An 18,436-nucleotide genomic window follows, 5' to 3' on the forward strand; every position below is an offset into this window, starting at 1 on the left:
AGGAATGATGGTAAACCCACAGCAGATAGTGACCATTGACTCCCATAGTAGGAATAAAAAATGATGGAATTTTATAGGTTCAATGAAAATTCTTTCATAATTTACTCATCCTTGTGTTGTTTTAAACCTGTATGCATTAGTTTTTTTCTGATTAACACAAAAGAAAATATTTTGAGGAATGATGGTAAACCCACAGCAGATAGTTACCATTGACTCCCATAGTAGGAATAAAAAAATGATGGAATTTTATAGGTTCAAGAAAAATTATTTCATAATTTACTCATCCTTGTGTTGTTTTAAGCCTGTATGCATTAGTTTTTTTCTGATTAACACAAAAGAAAATATTTTGAGGAATGATGGTAAACCCACAGCAGATAGTGACCATTGACTCCCATAGTAGGAATAAAAAAATGATGGAATTTTATGGGTTCAATGAAAAAACTTTCATAATTTACTCATCCTTGTGTTGTTTTAAACCTGTATGCATTAGTTTTTTTCTGATTAACACAAAAGAAAATATTTTGAGGAATGATGGTAAACCCACAGCAGATAGTTACCATTGACTCCCATAGTAGGAATAAAAAAATGATGGAATTTTATAGGTTCAATGAAAATTCTTTCATAATTTACTCATCCTTGTGTTGTTTTAAACCTGTATGCATTAGTTTTTTCTGATTAACACAAAAGAAAATATTTTGAGGAATGATGGTAAACCCACAGCAGATAGTGACCATTGACTCCCATAGTAGGAATAAAAAAATGATGGAATTTTATAGGTTCAATGAAAATTCTTTCATAATTTACTCATCCTTGTGTTGTTTTAAACCTGTATGCATTAGTTTTTTTCTGATTAACACAAAAGAAAATATTTTGAGGAATGATGGTAAACCCACAGCAGATAGTGACCATTGACTCCCATAGTAGGAATAAAAAAATGAAGGAATTTTATATGTTAAATGAAATTTATTTCATAATTTACTCATCCTTGTGTTGTTTTAAACGTGTATCCATTAGTTTTTTTCTGATTAACACAAAAGAAAATATTTTGAGGAATGATGGTAAACCCACAGCAGATAGTGACCATTGACTCCCATAGTAGGAATAAAAAATGATGGAATTTTATAGGTTCAATGAAAATTCTTTCATAATTTACTCATCCTCGTGTTGTTTTAAACCTGTATGCATTAGTTTTTTCTGATTAACACAAAAGAAAATATTTTGAGGAATGATGGTAAACCCACAGCAGATAGTGACCATTGACTCCCATAGTAGGAATAAAAAAAAGATGGAATTTTATAGGTTCAATGAAAATTCTTTCATAATTTACTCATCCTCGTGTTGTTTTAAACCTGTATGCATTAGTTTTTTTCTGATTAACACAAAAGAAAATATTTTGAGGAATGATGGTAAACCCACAACAGATAGTGACCATTGACTCCCATAGTAGGAATAAAAAAATGAAGGAATTTTATATGTTAAATGAAAATTATTTCATAATTTACTCATCCTTGTGTTGTTTAAAAAGTGTATCCATTAGTTTTTTTCTGATTAACACAAAAGAAAATATTTTGAGGAATGATGGTAAACCCACAGCAGATAGTGACCATTGACTCCCATAGTAGGAATAAAAAATAATGGAATTTTATAGGTTCAATGAAAATTCTTTCATAATTTACTCATCCTCGTGTTGTTTTAAACCTGTATGCATTAGTTTTTTTCTGATTAACACAAAAGAAAATATTTTGAGGAATGATGGTAAACCCACAGCAGATAGTGACCATTGACTCCCATAGTAGGAATAAAAAAATGAAGGAATTTTATATGTTAAATGAAAATTATTTCATAATTTACTCATCCTTGTGTTGTTTTAAACGTGTATCCATTAGTTTTTTTCTGATTAACACAAAAGAAAATATTTTGAGGAATGATGGTAAACCCACAGCAGATAGTGACCATTGACTCCCATAGTAGGAATAAAAAATGATGGAATTTTATAGGTTTAATGAAAATTCTTTCATAATTTACTCATCCTCGTGTTGTTTTAAACCTGTATGCATTAGTTTTTTCTGATTAACACAAAAGAAAATATTTTGAGGAATGATGGTAAACCCACAGCAGATAGTGACCATTGACTCCCATAGTAGGAATAAAAAAAAGATGGAATTTTATAGGTTCAATGAAAATTCTTTCATAATTTACTCATCCTCGTGTTGTTTTAAACCTATATGCATTAGTTTTTTTCTGATTAACACAAAAGAAAATATTTTGAGGAATGATGGTAAACCCACAGCAGATAGTGACCATTGACTCCCATAGTAGGAATAAAAAAATGAAGGAATTTTATATGTTAAATGAAAATTATTTCATAATTTACTCATCCTTGTGTTGTTTTAAACGTGTATGCATTAGTTTTTTTCTGATTAACACAAAAGAAAATATTTTGAGGAATGATGGTAAACCCACAGCAGATAGTGACCATTGACTCCCATAGTAGGAATAAAAAATGATGGAATTTTATAGGTACCATCAACTGTGTGCTAATTATATATATTTTTTAATATTTTCTTCATCATTTATCAAGATACTTCTAAATAATTTTTTTCCTACTATGGAAGTCGATGGTAATTTATTTCATTTTTTGCTTTGCAGGCTTGCAGAGCTGATATGATGACGACTTAAACATCCTCGACACAACTGAAGGAACAACTTAAAGAGATTGTTCAATTAAAATTATTTCATTATTTACTCATTGTCGTGTTGTTTTAAACCTGTATGCATTAGTTTTTTTCGGATTAACACAAAAGAAAATATTATGAGGAATGATGGTAAACCCACAGCAGATAGTTACCAATGACTCCCATAGTAGGAATAAAAAAATGATGGAATTTTATAGGTTCAAGAAAAATTCTTTCATATTTTACTCATCCTTGTGTTGTTTTAAACCTGTATGCATTAGTTTTTTTCTGATTAACACAAAAGAAAATATTTTGAGGAATGATGGTAAACCCACAGCAGATAGTGACCATTGACTCCCATAGTAGGAATAAAAAAATGAAGGAATTTTATATGTTAAATGAAAATTATTTCATAATTTACTCATCCTTGTGTTGTTTTAAACGTGTATGCATTAGTTTTTTACTGATTAACACAAAAGAAAATATTTTGAGGAATGATGGTAAACCCACAGCAGATAGTGACCATTGACTCCCATAGTAGGAATAAAAAAATGATGGAATTTTATAGGTTCAATGAAAATTCTTTCATAATTTACTCATCCTTGTGTTGTTTTATACGGAGCTTCTGAGGGGACATTTGCAAAAAATAAAAAATTTGAGTGGACATTTGCAAAAAAATAAATAATAAATATATAAAAATAAATAATAAGGCTTTTGCGTGCGCACGAGAAACGTATGTCGTGCCCACGAGAAACCTATGTCGTGCGCACGAGAAACGTATCGCGTGCGCACGAGATATTTCTGCATGTTGACGTCATACTAATAACCACACTCCAGTCTAGTAGGTGGCAGTAATGCACCTTTGAGATGAGTTGCCAACCGCCGTTAAAACTCAAAGAAGGAGAAGTTCCGGATGCATCACTCTCTGCCAAACGAAAACAAAATTATGGATGCGCACGAATTAATTGAGATTTATTTTAAACTTGGCCTTCAATACAAAGACATTGTTTCTGTTCTTGCACTTCGACACAGATATGTAATTTCTGAGCGACATTTAAAACGCATTTTGAGGTCTAGACGCCTGTTTCGACGAAAAGAATACTCAAGTATCGAAGACGCCATTGCATTTATTCAGCATCAACTCCAAACATCAGGCCAGCTACACGGATACAGGTGGATGCATGAAAAGTGTAAAGAAAATGGATTACATATTAGAAAAGAACATGTTCGCTTAATTTTGAGCTCGTTAGATCCTGGTGGAGTAGAATTTAGGAGAGCCCGACGTCTTCATCGACGTAACTATTTCGCAAAAGGACCGAATTACATCTGGCATTTTGATTCATATGATAAACTAAAGCCATATGGTATTTGCATAAACGGCTGTATCGATGGCTTTTCTAGGAAGATTATTTGGCTAAATGCGTTCACAACAAGCAGTGACCCGAAGGTAATCGGAGGATACTACGTGGAAGCAGTGGAAAGTTTAAGTGGCTGCCCTCGGATCGTTAGAGGCGACTGTGGAACTGAAAACGGGCACGTGCGAGACTTCCAGCGTTTCCTCAGACGCAACATTCTGCAGGACTCCACCATTGACAGCTACATAGAAGGTGTAAGCACGGCCAATCAGCGAATAGAGAGTTGGTGGGGATTCCTCAGGAAAGAATGCATGGAGTTTTTCATCTCTTTGTTCGCTGACCTGAAGGACAAAGGGTTGTTCGACGGGGGATTTTTGGATAAAAATCTAATCCGTTTCTGTTTCTTGGGAATTATCCAGGTGAGTAATGATGTAGTGCACACTGCCCAGCATAATTTAGCTATAAAGCATTGCATTACTCCTTACACAACAACTTCATAACTGCCTCACTTACTCGTTTTATTTTAGAGTTTTTATTGAATTAATTAATTGATAGTGTATTTTAGTGAACACAAAATTAAATAAAATACTACGTATCGACCAAAACACAGCATGACCTTGTAAAGTAAAATCACATTAATTTAGAAAATAGCCCAAATATGCCTATTTGTGAAAAAAAATCATAATTTGCATCATTAAAAGTGTACGTTGTCTTATACAGTAGGTTTTTTATTGTGTGGTGTGGTCAAACTAACCCCCCCCCCCCAATTACATGAGTGTGATTTGAATTCCAAAATTATATAATTATTTCATCCCTTATGTTGTTCCAAACCTGAATGAGCTCCTTACCTTAATGCATAATAGCTGATGGTAGCTATTGACTTCCATCGTAAGAAAAACTTCTTGATTTCTTGCATTCTTCACAATATTTTATTTTGTGTTCAAATCAATTAGGTTTGGAACATGTTTTGGATGAACTATCCCTTTAATTCTAAGTCACAGTCATGGAACTGTAGGGTCGTAGTTATAAGTTTATGGTGTTTTGGGGGTACTTTTTTACCCATCACAAAATTCTCAACAACACAATTTGCGGAAAAAAGAAATGAGGTGTTTATGGATATTGATATATTTTAGAGAGTAAAAATGTTACAGGTTGAATATCTTCAGTGCAAACTGTCTATTTATTTTTTTATTTAATTGCAGGATGAATTGGATGAAACTGCTCGTGTGTGGGATGCACACGTAATAAGACCTTCAAAAAACATCAGAGTGCCAAGTGGTAGACCCAATGTCATGTACTTATTCCCAGAGCTTTACAGAACAGAGAACTGCATGTCACCAGTGGACACAGGAGACCTACAGCTGTGCAAGACAGAATGCACATTTCGATCGTCTATACCTTGTGACAGTGATGTCTATGACATTTGTAATTCTATCCTGAGTGAGGCACATTTTGAGCTTCCAAAGGACTCATATCAAGCAATAGACTTATACTTGCATCTAAGGAATGCAATACTGACCTTATTGTAACCTCTGCTCAGGCTGAAAATAGAGGGGTTGGTGGCATTTTTTATTTACATGATTTCTGATGCACAAATGGTAATGCTAAAAAGTACTATGATGTTACAATATTAAAAGTCACTAATTGTTTCTAAAATACTTAATGTTATTGAGCATATGTTGTTTGTTTATGCAGGGTCCTTTCTATTATAGTTTAAGAAAAATTTTGTTCACTACCATTGTGTTTTTCCAATTTCTGACATTTTCTTCTGTGATACACAAATGTTTAGCAGAATGTGCATTGAGCAGTTATCAGCCTCCTGTCACCATCATACAATTGTTGTGAATGTTTTATGAGGCTGTTGATGCCTAATACTCTGCTAAACATTTGTGTTTCTCAAAAGAAAGTTCATGTAATAAACGACAGAATTGTGATTTTCTTGTAAACTTTAGACTCATGCAGAATGTTTTTCTTCCTCAATAAAATTGAATAAGCATCAAATGCACTAAATACAGAAAGATGTTAAGAACACAGTTGGGGCCTTTTTATTGACTATTAAACTGTAATACAGGCAATGTTTTGCTGACATATAACAATGTATACAAACATGGATACTCAACTCAGTAACATGTTTTTCTGCATTACAGTAAATTGTAAATGAAAAACAAATGGCAATATGTAAAGAATATTAAACAGATTAAAATTACAGTGTGTAATAAACCGTCTGTTTAAATCTCCATTAAATCCCCAATTAAATCTGAACTGTATGGACATGTTTGTGTATAAAACACTTCTATACAACTTTTGAATTACAAGTTTAACTCCCCTCAAACGAATAGGGGTGAAACAATGATTTACATCATCTCCTCAATTTCTAATTCTTAACACAAAATAGTTTTCCAACACTTTATTTAACAGGGTATTTAAAGGGATAGTTCACCCAAAAAGAAAAATTCTGTCATGTACTCATGTTGTTACAAACCCATATACATTTCTTTGTTCTGATGAACACAAAGATATTTTGAGAAATGTTTGTAACCAAGCCATTCGTGGACCCCATTCACTTCCATATTAGGGAGAAAGTATACAGTGGAAGTAAATGGGGTCCACAAACGGTTTGGTTACAAACATTTCTCAAAATATCTTCTTTTGTGTTCATCAGAACCAAGAAATTTATGTGGGTTTGTAACATAATTAGAGTGAGAAAATGATGACAGATTTTTTATTTTTGGGTGAACTATCCCTTTAATAACTATTTCTGATTAGTAACAAACAAATATTTGCAACTAAACTCATGTACAGCATAGCTATTCTATCACAGCTATTGTATCTTTCAATTCAGTGGAATTGAATGTTTTTGTATAAAACTCAAATTTCTTTAGAATGGAAATTGGAAATTTAAACTCGGCTCCATAACTCCACGAACACTTCAAAATCTTAAAACATATTTGAAGCTACTCAAACTATAAAATCTTAAAACCTCTTAGAAACTAAAATTTTAAGAATTATGAAATTACAAAAAAATGCATTAAAAAAAAGGAATAACTGGTGTACACAAAATACAATTAACCTGACTTACTCAATCTCACTAGTTAATTCATTTATAGAATGTCCATTGCAAAGCAATCTCCATTTAGTACATTGTCAAACTCTGCACGGAATTCTGGGTAAGAGCTGTATGAACATGGTAAGTCGAGAACTGCTCCACATGTATGTGCAACAGGCCTACGTCCAAGGCCAAATAATCCATTAAATATGACTTCAATTTTGTCCTTACACATGACTGTAGAGCCGGTACAGAATCGTAGGAAGGTCTCTAGCTTTCTTTGGTCTAGATTTTTCACGTAGCGGTGCAGATGATTAAGGGTCAGCTGCTCTTGCTGGTTCAAGGAATCTTTTGCTGGCTTTAACATTTGTACCACTTTCTTGTTTGTAGCTTTCTTTGAATCGTATGCATCAAGTATGCTTTGTCTGGTCAGACTCAGAATGCCAGTTGGCATAATGGTGTGAAAGCAGTCAATTATAAATTTGGGCTCTTGGAGGAGGACTTTGTGAGCCATTGTCAAAATAGCAGAACGAATGTTTTCTTTTGGAGGCAAGCAGCATGAACCCATCCGTGAAAAGAGATCAAGTAAATCTTCTGCATCATTTTCATCCAGGTCGCCTTGAACAGCTTTTTCAACAACAGATTGCTCTGAGGCAGACAAATATTTCAAAAATGAGGACATCAAGAGCTCTTCAGTGACTGAGTCAACACCATCAATGCATGCCAATATAAATGCTGGAGACAACCTGATGGGCATCACACCATGATCAACATAGCCTTTCACCCACACTCTTCCAATAGCCTGCCACTCAACCTCTGAGTAGTCTGGTCGCAGTCTTGGAACTCGTTCTTCCTCACCCTCACACTGAGCAAGAAACTCTTCCCAAAAGGCAGTGTACAGTTCACGTGACACTCCGTCATTATCAACTGCATTTTCATTAGTAAATTCTATGCGCAGGACTTGTTTTAATACTTTGGGTTTTGAGAAAATTTCCAAAACATCTTTCACTATATTGACCCTCCTCACTTTCACACTTTGAATTTCTTTCATGCTCTCAGAATCCTCTGATTCTTCAGTTGGCTGTTCTGCAAAAGATGATCCTTCTGTCTGAGGTTGATCAATTAATGGTGGATTCTGCAGAATTAAAAAAATACTGTATTATATAACACGAAAAGATAACAAAAACACTGCCTTTTTAAGGTTATTTAAAAGCAACTAATACCACATCCAATACATTTCAATACTGTTGATAATTTAACTGTACAGGTTGATATTAGTTTTATCTCTATAAATAAAGCTTTTTTAGAGCTTGTCTGACTTTTTAAGGAGTCTGATCTCAACTTTCTATTCTTGAGGCTTTTGTATCTTGTGGTGAACCCTCTGTATTTCTCCTTGTAATATCTTCTCTTTATTATTTTGCTTGACAATGCCATCTTTGCCTTCTGGAGAGTGTTATTCATTTGTTTGGACATTGTAAAGGTTTTCTTTTCGTTATCATGAGAGGATAATGCCATCATCCAACACTGTTATCTGGTATGGAGGTCCAGGATTTGTTTGTTGCTGAGCTCACCAGTGTGTTTTTCTTTATTCAGAATGTACTAAATTATTGATCTGGCCACTCTTAATGTTCCTGTTGTCTCTCTGATGGATTTGTGGTTTTTTTGAAACCTAAATCTGGTCTGTATCACTTGTATGAAGATCTCCCTGAACCACATGAAGTGGGTTTAGAGTCACAGCTTCCAAATGCAAATGTCACACTTCAATCAACTACATACCTTTAACATGCTTCAATTATGAGGAAATTATTTAATAAATAGACAATAAATGTCCACAAAACAGCTTTTACGTCAACTGTCCCATTACTTTTGGCCCCTTTAAAAAGGGGGAGCTACACATTAAACAGCTGTAATTGCTAAATCTTTCAGCCAATTTGAACGTGAATACCCTCAAAATAAAGCTGAGAGTGTGTACTTTAAGCCAATATTCATTATATGACTGTAACTGAAATAAATTTTGGTGAACAGCTAAAATAACACAAAATGTGCCTCTGTCCCAATATTTATGGACCTAACTGTATATTTATGGACCTAACTGTATATGTGTGTGTGTGTGTGTGTGTGTGTGTGTGTGTGTGTGTGTGTGTGTGTGTGTGTGTGTGTGTGTGTCCCATTCTCTTTAAAACTATACACGACAAACAACTTCCATTCTCTTTAAAACTATACACGACAGGAAACTTAAATTACTTTATTTAATCCATAACTTACCACTCTAGGCTCTCGTTCCGGTTCGTCAAAGTCTGAGGACGAGTCTGATGAATCTTGGGGAGAACTGTCCTTTTCCATCGTGCATACGTACAGTCGTAGCATTCTAAGTTTACTCTGCTCATACAGTTCATTCACTGTAATACTGGATGGAATTGGGGTCTGGCTGAAATCTCGCATCTCAAAAAGATAGCTTTCAGCTGGGCCTTTTGAAGAAATCCCTTTAGGAAAAAACAAATCCTTCCCAATCATCATCAGTTCCTCAACTATTGCGTTCTTTTTAACCGTCACATGTCGCGTTCCACCTCCATGTTTTGTCCGAACCTGGTGAAATTCTCCTTTATGAAAATGAAGCCACCCAATTTCCAGTCGTCTTGTCTCTTTAGATGCATGTTTATTGCCGATACTTGAAAGTTTGCTTAATAAACCCCCATTATTTGCTGGTGTAGGCCTATTGGCTCCTTTTTGGATCTTGTTTCTTAATCTCTGCATTGCAGTGGACTTGGTGGTTTCACATACTGCAAGTCTTTGACGGCAAAATGCTCTAACTGCAAGACGATCTCCATAACTAACAATGTATTTTGCAAGTTCGTCTTCAGTCATAATTGCAATGATGCTTAGGTTGACCTAAAAGTAAATAACGGCTATAAATACAATGGCTAAAAGCATGCATATAGAATAATTATAATAACTATAACTCAATTTACCTTATCCTCTTTTAGTTTCTCAATAGCATCTTGAGAAATATCTCGTGACCTCAAAAACTCAACAAAATCTTCCTCCATGTTGCGACCTTTCAAACGTTTAAGTTGTAAACACTCTTCAACCCCACATTAGACGATAAACCGGAAATTGCGACCGCATGTGCACGTCATACGTTCACGTGTTCACGAGAGTTTCTCGTGCGCACGACATACGTTCTTCTTCTTCTTCTGTTGAGTTTTATGGCAGTTTACAATCAAAGTGTATTACCGCCATCTGCTGGACTGAGGTGGCGACATACGTTTCTCGTGCGCACGCGATATGTTTCTCGTGCACACGCAAAAGCCTTATTTTTTATTTTTTTACAAATTTGCAAAAAAATAAAAAAGGCTTTTGCATGCGCACGAGAAACGTATGTCGTGCTCACGAGAAACCTATGTCGTGCGCACGAGAAACCTATGTCGTGCCCACGCGTTAGTGCGATTGTGCCTGCTATTTTTAAAATAGCCTCTAGATGGTGTTAAATGATTTGTTTGTGTGTGTAGATACAATATATAGCCTATATATAGCCTATACACACACAATTGGAAATTAATAAAGATAAAACCAAATTTCTTGTCTATATTTGGAGGTTGCATGCTATTTAGACTCCATGCCTTCTTCACTTGAGTAGTCACTTTGGTGAAAGAGGCTTCTAGACTTTAAAATGCGTTTTAAATAGGCTATTGATTAATGATTTTATATATGTCCTAATGCAATAACAGAAACGATGTCTTTAATGGAACCCAAATTATACCCAATATATTGGTCGCATTTTGGGCTCTTTTTTCTCTTTTAGTAAGCGATGTACGTGCTCTTTTAATAATGCTGTACTATTCATTTGCTTTTTATCAATGATGTCAAAGTCAGGCGCCGGGCCCATTTAAATGTACAAACTTTCCACAGATTAAACCCAAGTCTAATATATTGTGCCTAATATTACACTGCCACCAGTGTAACGGCTGAAACCAAGGAGACATAGAGCAAGACATTAGGATCTCAATTATACCATTCTTTATCTAAATATTTAAAAACAGCATTATATAAAAAGTATATATTATAAAGTTATCCCCGTTTTGCAGTTGGTTAAACCGCAAGCAGGCAGGTATAATAAGGGAGGCGCTTTAATGCCCAGTCAAGGTCCGCCAAATGTGTCATAGTCCAATGTCACAATGTTGCCCTGAGGACATCAACCACTTGGTAAAATCAGGAGAGCCCAGCTCTATACAGCCGGCAGAATAAAGGCCAGCGATAGGCAGAGGTGCAGCTTATGAAAAAGGAATTGCGCGACAGGTCCTTGGCGGCTAAAATCTCAATGGATTGTTCACAAAGTCGCAGTGTCTTTCCATTCCTCCCTCGGTCATACGATTAATATCGGCCGCGGTGAAAAGAATCAAGAGCTCCCTTACCGACAAACAATACCCATCATCACTAACTAATACATTTACCCCCCGACTGGCTACCACGAATTGTCCCGAGCGGCCGCTTAGCGCACTTTCCCCACATAAGAGCTCCTATCATAGAGACAAAGCCGAGCGTCCCGCCACTCTCTCACTCATTCCTTAAGGCTCTCCTTAACACCCATCCGCATTTTAATTGGTGCACCTCCATGAGCCTATAGCTACCTTACCCTCCACATTAAACACAACCAAAACCCTTTATTCATTACAATATAAACATGAGAAATTTCTATTTAAAAACAAGCTTATATTTAACCCGCATTATTGTCACTATAACAAAACTTTGTCAAACTGGGTAGCAATAATATGCGATGTGCACATCCACAGGTTCTGCGTGACACTTTGTTTGGGTCAATTCAGTCCTATATTTGAGTAAAGAGTAGGCTACCTAAATTTAGCAACTATGACAATAGTCTACCTCATATTTTTTATAACCAATTACTTATAAAAAAAAATTACATTAACTCTATTGGAAGTAAGCCACAGTTCATCTTTTAAATTATTGTAAATAATAATTAGCCATTGGGAATATTACATTTTACACTCTTCAACCCCACATTAGACGATAAACCGGAAATTGCGACCGCATGTGCACGTCATACGTTCACGTGTTCACGAGAGTTTCTCGTGCGCACGACATACGTTCTTCTTCTTCTTCTGTTGAGTTTTATGGCAGTTTACAATCAAAGTGTATTACCGCCATCTGCTGGACTGAGGTGGCGACATACGTTTCTCGTGCACACGCGATATGTTTCTCGTGCACACGCAAAAGCCTTATTTTTTATTTTTTTACAAATTTGCAAAAAAATAAAAAAGGCTTTTGCATGCGCACGAGAAACGTATGTCGTGCTCACGAGAAACCTATGTCGTGCGCACGAGAAACCTATGTCGTGCCCACGCGTTAGTGCGATTGTGCCTGCTATTTTTAAAATAGCCTCTAGATGGTGTTAAATGATTTGTTTGTGTGTGTAGATACAATATATAGCCTATATATAGCCTATACACACACAATTGGAAATTAATAAAGATAAAACCAAATTTCTTGTCTATATTTGGAGGTTGCATGCTATTTAGACTCCATGCCTTCTTCACTTGAGTAGTCACTTTGGTGAAAGAGGCTTCTAGACTTTAAAATGCGTTTTAAATAGGCTATTGATTAATGATTTTATATATGTCCTAATGCAATAACAGAAACGATGTCTTTAATGGAACCCAAATTATACCCAATATATTGGTCGCATTTTGGGCTCTTTTTTCTCTTTTAGTAAGCGATGTACGTGCTCTTTTAATAATGCTGTACTATTCATTTGCTTTTTATCAATGATGTCAAAGTCAGGCGCCGGGCCCATTTAAATGTACAAACTTTCCACAGATTAAACCCAAGTCTAATATATTGTGCCTAATATTACACTGCCACCAGTGTAACGGCTGAAACCAAGGAGACATAGAGCAAGACATTAGGATCTCAATTATACCATTCTTTATCTAAATATTTAAAAACAGCATTATATAAAAAGTATATATTATAAAGTTATCCCCGTTTTGCAGTTGGTTAAACCGCAAGCAGGCAGGTATAATAAGGGAGGCGCTTTAATGCCCAGTCAAGGTCCGCCAAATGTGTCATAGTCCAATGTCACAATGTTGCCCTGAGGACATCAACCACTTGGTAAAATCAGGAGAGCCCAGCTCTATACAGCCGGCAGAATAAAGGCCAGCGATAGGCAGAGGTGCAGCTTATGAAAAAGGAATTGCGCGACAGGTCCTTGGCGGCTAAAATCTCAATGGATTGTTCACAAAGTCGCAGTGTCTTTCCATTCCTCCCTCGGTCATACGATTAATATCGGCCGCGGTGAAAAGAATCAAGAGCTCCCTTACCGACAAACAATACCCATCATCACTAACTAATACATTTACCCCCCGACTGGCTACCACGAATTGTCCCGAGCGGCCGCTTAGCGCACTTTCCCCACATAAGAGCTCCTATCATAGAGACAAAGCCGAGCGTCCCGCCACTCTCTCACTCATTCCTTAAGGCTCTCCTTAACACCCATCCGCATTTTAATTGGTGCACCTCCATGAGCCTATAGCTACCTTACCCTCCACATTAAACACAACCAAAACCCTTTATTCATTAAAATATAAACATGAGAAATTTCTATTTAAAAACAAGCTTATATTTAACCCGCATTATTGTCACTATAACAAAACTTTGTCAAACTGGGTAGCAATAATATGCGATGTGCACATCCACAGGTTCTGCGTGACACTTTGTTTGGGTCAATTCAGTCCTATATTTGAGTAAAGAGTAGGCTACCTAAATTTAGCAACTATGACAATAGTCTACCTCATATTTTTTATAACCAATTACTTATAAAAAAAAATTACATTAACTCTATTGGAAGTAAGCCACAGTTCATCTTTTAAATTATTGTAAATAATAATTAGCCATTGGGAATATTACATTTTACTTATTCAGGGAGGATTTAATTTAAAATCAGATACAGGACATGGCATAAATTGCCCTTTTGATTGACCAAATTACATTTTTAAACATTTAAATGTAATTAATGTAAGTACGAAATAACCCCTTACAATAAATTCAATTGAAATACATCATATCACAGTATTACAAAGCTTCTTGAACATATTCCATTCAAAAACCAAGGTCTTCATGATATGTCAAAAATACATTAGAAACAAGATTCCTAAATATTGTTTCTTTACGTTATCATTAGAAAATGAAAGAAGACACTGAAATGAGAGAAGAAACTGATCTCATTTACCTCAGTAGCCTGGCATGCTATACAAACAAACATTTCAACTTCATTAAATTAAAAACGCCCATGGAAAGGCAAATGTTAATTTTAAATCCGTAAATGATAATAATCTCTCTCTCTCTCTCTCTAGTCATTTGCTCAAGTTCCAAGTTCAACCACTCATGTGCAGCAGCTCCGCTGTTTACAAATTTCATCTATGTAAATAATAATAATGGATATTTCAATCATAAATATAGATTTTATTCGTATTCGCAGGTGCAAGAACTGGACAATGCTTTCAATGCTAACTTGACTGACAACACACTAACCTGGGCCGGGTTTCCCGATAACGATTGATCTTATGCTTAAGAGCGCTTTCTACGAGCTTCTTGACGAACATTCGTTATTCATTTACGTGCGTTTCCCAAAGGTGCACGTAAAACGATCGCTCGTAGCTGGGTTTTAAGTGCTACTTACGAGACGCTATCCTTGCTGAAATGTCACCTATGGAATGACTCGAATTTGTAGCAGAAGCTTGTTTAGGCTAATGATCTTCAGCCGATGTGCACTAATATGTTTAATAATATTATTTATTATTGTTCAATGACTTATTAAATGTTTTAATAATGTGTGCATAATTAAATATTCTTTTCCGTATTTAGTTAGGACTCGTCTCTTCGCATTGCGCAACTCTGCATTTTATATTATAGTTTAGATTATTATTATTATTTGTTTTTTATTATCTATGTTTATTTATTATTATGGATTATTGCATTGTACCGTAAACATTTATATTGAGCACAACCTTTGGTCATTATGAACTGTCAGAGAATAAGTTAAGGTTTAGAGCTAAACAAAACTGTTTCTCTACATGCAGGTATTTCTTCAAGTATTGCCTTCATGAATTAAGTGGAATATAAAAGGCAGTGTGTTATGCGTGAACATTATAAAAGCCTAAAAACCTTAACATGTGGTTTCTTTAATCAGATGCCATTTCCCTTCAAAACAATTTTTTACTGTTGATAAAATAGCCTATAGCAGCAATTGCCATTTACAATTTACCAACTTTTACCAAAATTGTACCAAATACGTTTTCCTTCTTTATTAATTTATGTTCAGTGAAAAAATATGTTCAGTCCTTTAAATTTGATTTCTCGTTTGAATTTATATTTAAGTAATTTAAACAAATAAACAAATAAAAAAGAACCCAATAAATAAATACACATTTAAAACATTACATTACCGTCATTGCCTGAGTGCAATTTGCTGGTTGTCCTGCAGGTGACCATGTAACTCTTTTGTCTTATGATGCACTTATGAATTAACGAGTACTCCAGACCACTCGTATCTACGATGATTTTCAAGTGCTACTTAAGTTACGAAGCTTTTGGGAAACAGACCGTAAATTTACGATGATTCGTACGATCGTTTTTACGATCAACTTAGCCTTACGATGCTTTTGGGAAACCCGGCCCAGTCAATCTGTCACCCGACAACAGGAGGCAGAGAAGTGAGCAAATGACTAATCATCTGACGGTCGATTTACCGTTAAACAACTTAACATTTCTATTCATGATGATATCAACAAGTAAAATAAAATGTACCTCAAATCGCGTTTCTGCCGCTGCGCCAATTACTTGAAGTAAACTTCGGCTTATAGAGATGTTCCTTGTGTTTTGCTTTAAATGCTCTTATTTATTTATATTCATAAAACGTATCAACAAAACATATATTAAAATTAAGAAACAAATTGTATTAAACGAAATTCGTTTTAAAGAAGCAAACAAAACTTATCAAGTGGTCAAAGATAATGTCTGGCTCACTCCATTTGTCTGTCATATTGACCTTCAATCCATTACAACGCCCCATGCACGTGACGTTTAAAATTACTGTCCGTCTTTCTTAATAAGCCAAATAAATTGAAACAAAACATAAAAAAACATTAAAACAATATTCAAACAAAAACAACCCTCAAACGTAAATATAAAACAGACATAATTTCTATCAGAATCCATGTTTGAAACACACTGGTATAGAGTTTGTAGACAAAACTAATTACATTTCTTATTTAAAAAAATGTGCTCTATTAGTAAAGTCTTGGTTGCATACGAATGTTGATAATAGAGCACACAAGCCACATACACAACATATGGTAAATAAGATTCACAGAGTTCACCACTTGGAATAATTATTGGGGACATGATTTATTATGTTTATCCTTTGCATAGTTGTTTTGGCAAAACATCTGTCACAGTCATAGCCCCTCGTTTTACGCAAGTATGCACGCACACACACGCGAACCAGAGAGGCGCGCGCATGTATGCGTTGGTGCGTTCGTCTTGTTGCAGACTGGGGTGAAAGAGAACTCGAAAACACACCTCCTGATCAAGCCAGGGCGCGGGGCTGGTTGTCTATCTGACTGCAATTAGCGGCGCTAAATTATATTAAGCATTTATGGTTAATGGACTAATCACACGCCTTAAGCGCTTACAGCCCTAACTAAAGGTAAAAAAAGACATTAATATAATATGCCCCTCAAATCGATGCCCCCATGCATTTTTTATCATATTAGTTTCCATTACATCATCAACCTTAAAATGTGGGTTTCATTAAAGACATCGTTTCTTTTATTGCATTAGGACACACATAAAATCACTGAGCAATATTTAAAATGCATTTTAAAGTCTAGAAGCCTGTTTCACCAAAGTGACTACTCAAGTGAAGAAGGCATGGAGTCTAAATAGCATGCAACCTCCAAATATAGACAAGAAATTTGGTTTTATCTTTACTAATTTCCAATTGTATGTATATAGGCTATATAGTGTTTCTACACACACAAACAAATCATTTAACACCATCTAGAGGCTGTTTTAAAAATAGCAGGCACAATCGCACCAACGCGTGCGCACGCGATACGTTTCTCGTGCGCACGACATAGGTTTCTCGTGCGCACGCGATACTTTTCTCGTGCCCACGCAAAAGCCTTATTTTTTATTTTTTTGCAAATGTCCACTCAAATTTTTTATTTTTTGCAAATGTCCCCTCAGAAGCTCCGTAGTTTTAAACCTGTATGCATTAGTTTTTTTCTGATTAACACAAAATAAAATATTTTGAGGAATGATGGTAAACCCACAGCAGATAGTGACCATTGACTCCCATAGTAGGAATAAAAAATGATGGAATTTTATAGGTTCAATGAAAATTCTTTCATAATTTACTCATCCTTGTGTTGTTTTAAACCTGTATGCATTAGTTTTTTTCTGATTAACACAAAAGAAAATATTTTGAGGAATGATGGTAAACCCACAGCAGATAGTTACCATTGACTCCCATAGTAGGAATAAAAAAATGATGGAATTTTATAGGTTCAAGAAAAATTATTTCATAATTTACTCATCCTTGTGTTGTTTTAAGCCTGTATGCATTAGTTTTTTTCTGATTAACACAAAAGAAAATATTTTGAGGAATGATGGTAAACCCACAGCAGATAGTGACCATTGACTCCCATAGTAGGAATAAAAAAATGATGGAATTTTATGGGTTCAATGAAAAAACTTTCATAATTTACTCATCCTTGTGTTGTTTTAAACCTGTATGCATTAGTTTTTTTCTGATTAACACAAAAGAAAATATTTTGAGGAATGATGGTAAACCCACAGCAGATAGTTACCATTGACTCCCATAGTAGGAATAAAAAAATGATGGAATTTTATAGGTTCAATGAAAATTCTTTCATAATTTACTCATCCTCGTGTTGTTTTAAACCTGTATGCATTAGTTTTTTCTGATTAACACAAAAGAAAATATTTTGAGGAATGATGGTAAACCCACAGCAGATAGTGACCATTGACTCCCATAGTAGGAATAAAAAAATGATGGAATTTTATAGGTTCAATGAAAATTCTTTCATAATTTACTCATCCTTGTGTTGTTTTAAACCTGTATGCATTAGTTTTTTCTGATTAACACAAAAGAAAATATTTTGAGGAATGACGGTAAACCCACAGCAGATAGTGACCATTGACTCCCATAGTAGGAATAAAAAAATGATGGAATTTTATAGGTTCAATGAAAATTCTTTCATAATTTACTCATCCTTGTGTTGTTTTAAACCTGTATGCATTAGTTTTTTTCTGATTAA

General features: G+C 35.0%; 1 protein-coding gene across 1 annotated transcript; it reads left to right on the forward strand.

The window, feature by feature from the left end:
* The first annotated feature begins 3,587 nt into the window (after nucleotides 1-3,587).
* Nucleotides 3,588-6,515, forward strand: LOC135750950 (uncharacterized). The gene is made up of 2 exons (XM_065269940.2): nucleotides 3,588-4,449; nucleotides 5,233-6,515. Exons 1-2 carry the CDS (start codon nucleotides 3,589-3,591, stop codon nucleotides 5,557-5,559), a joined length of 1,188 nt encoding a protein of 395 aa, XP_065126012.1. The 5' UTR covers nucleotide 3,588; the 3' UTR covers nucleotides 5,560-6,515.
* Nucleotides 6,516-18,436: the final 11,921 nt, after the last annotated feature.

The sequence above is a fragment of the Paramisgurnus dabryanus genome, chromosome 18 (genome assembly GCF_030506205.2).
Source record: "Paramisgurnus dabryanus chromosome 18, PD_genome_1.1, whole genome shotgun sequence".
NCBI classification, from domain to species: Eukaryota; Metazoa; Chordata; class Actinopteri; order Cypriniformes; family Cobitidae; genus Paramisgurnus; species Paramisgurnus dabryanus.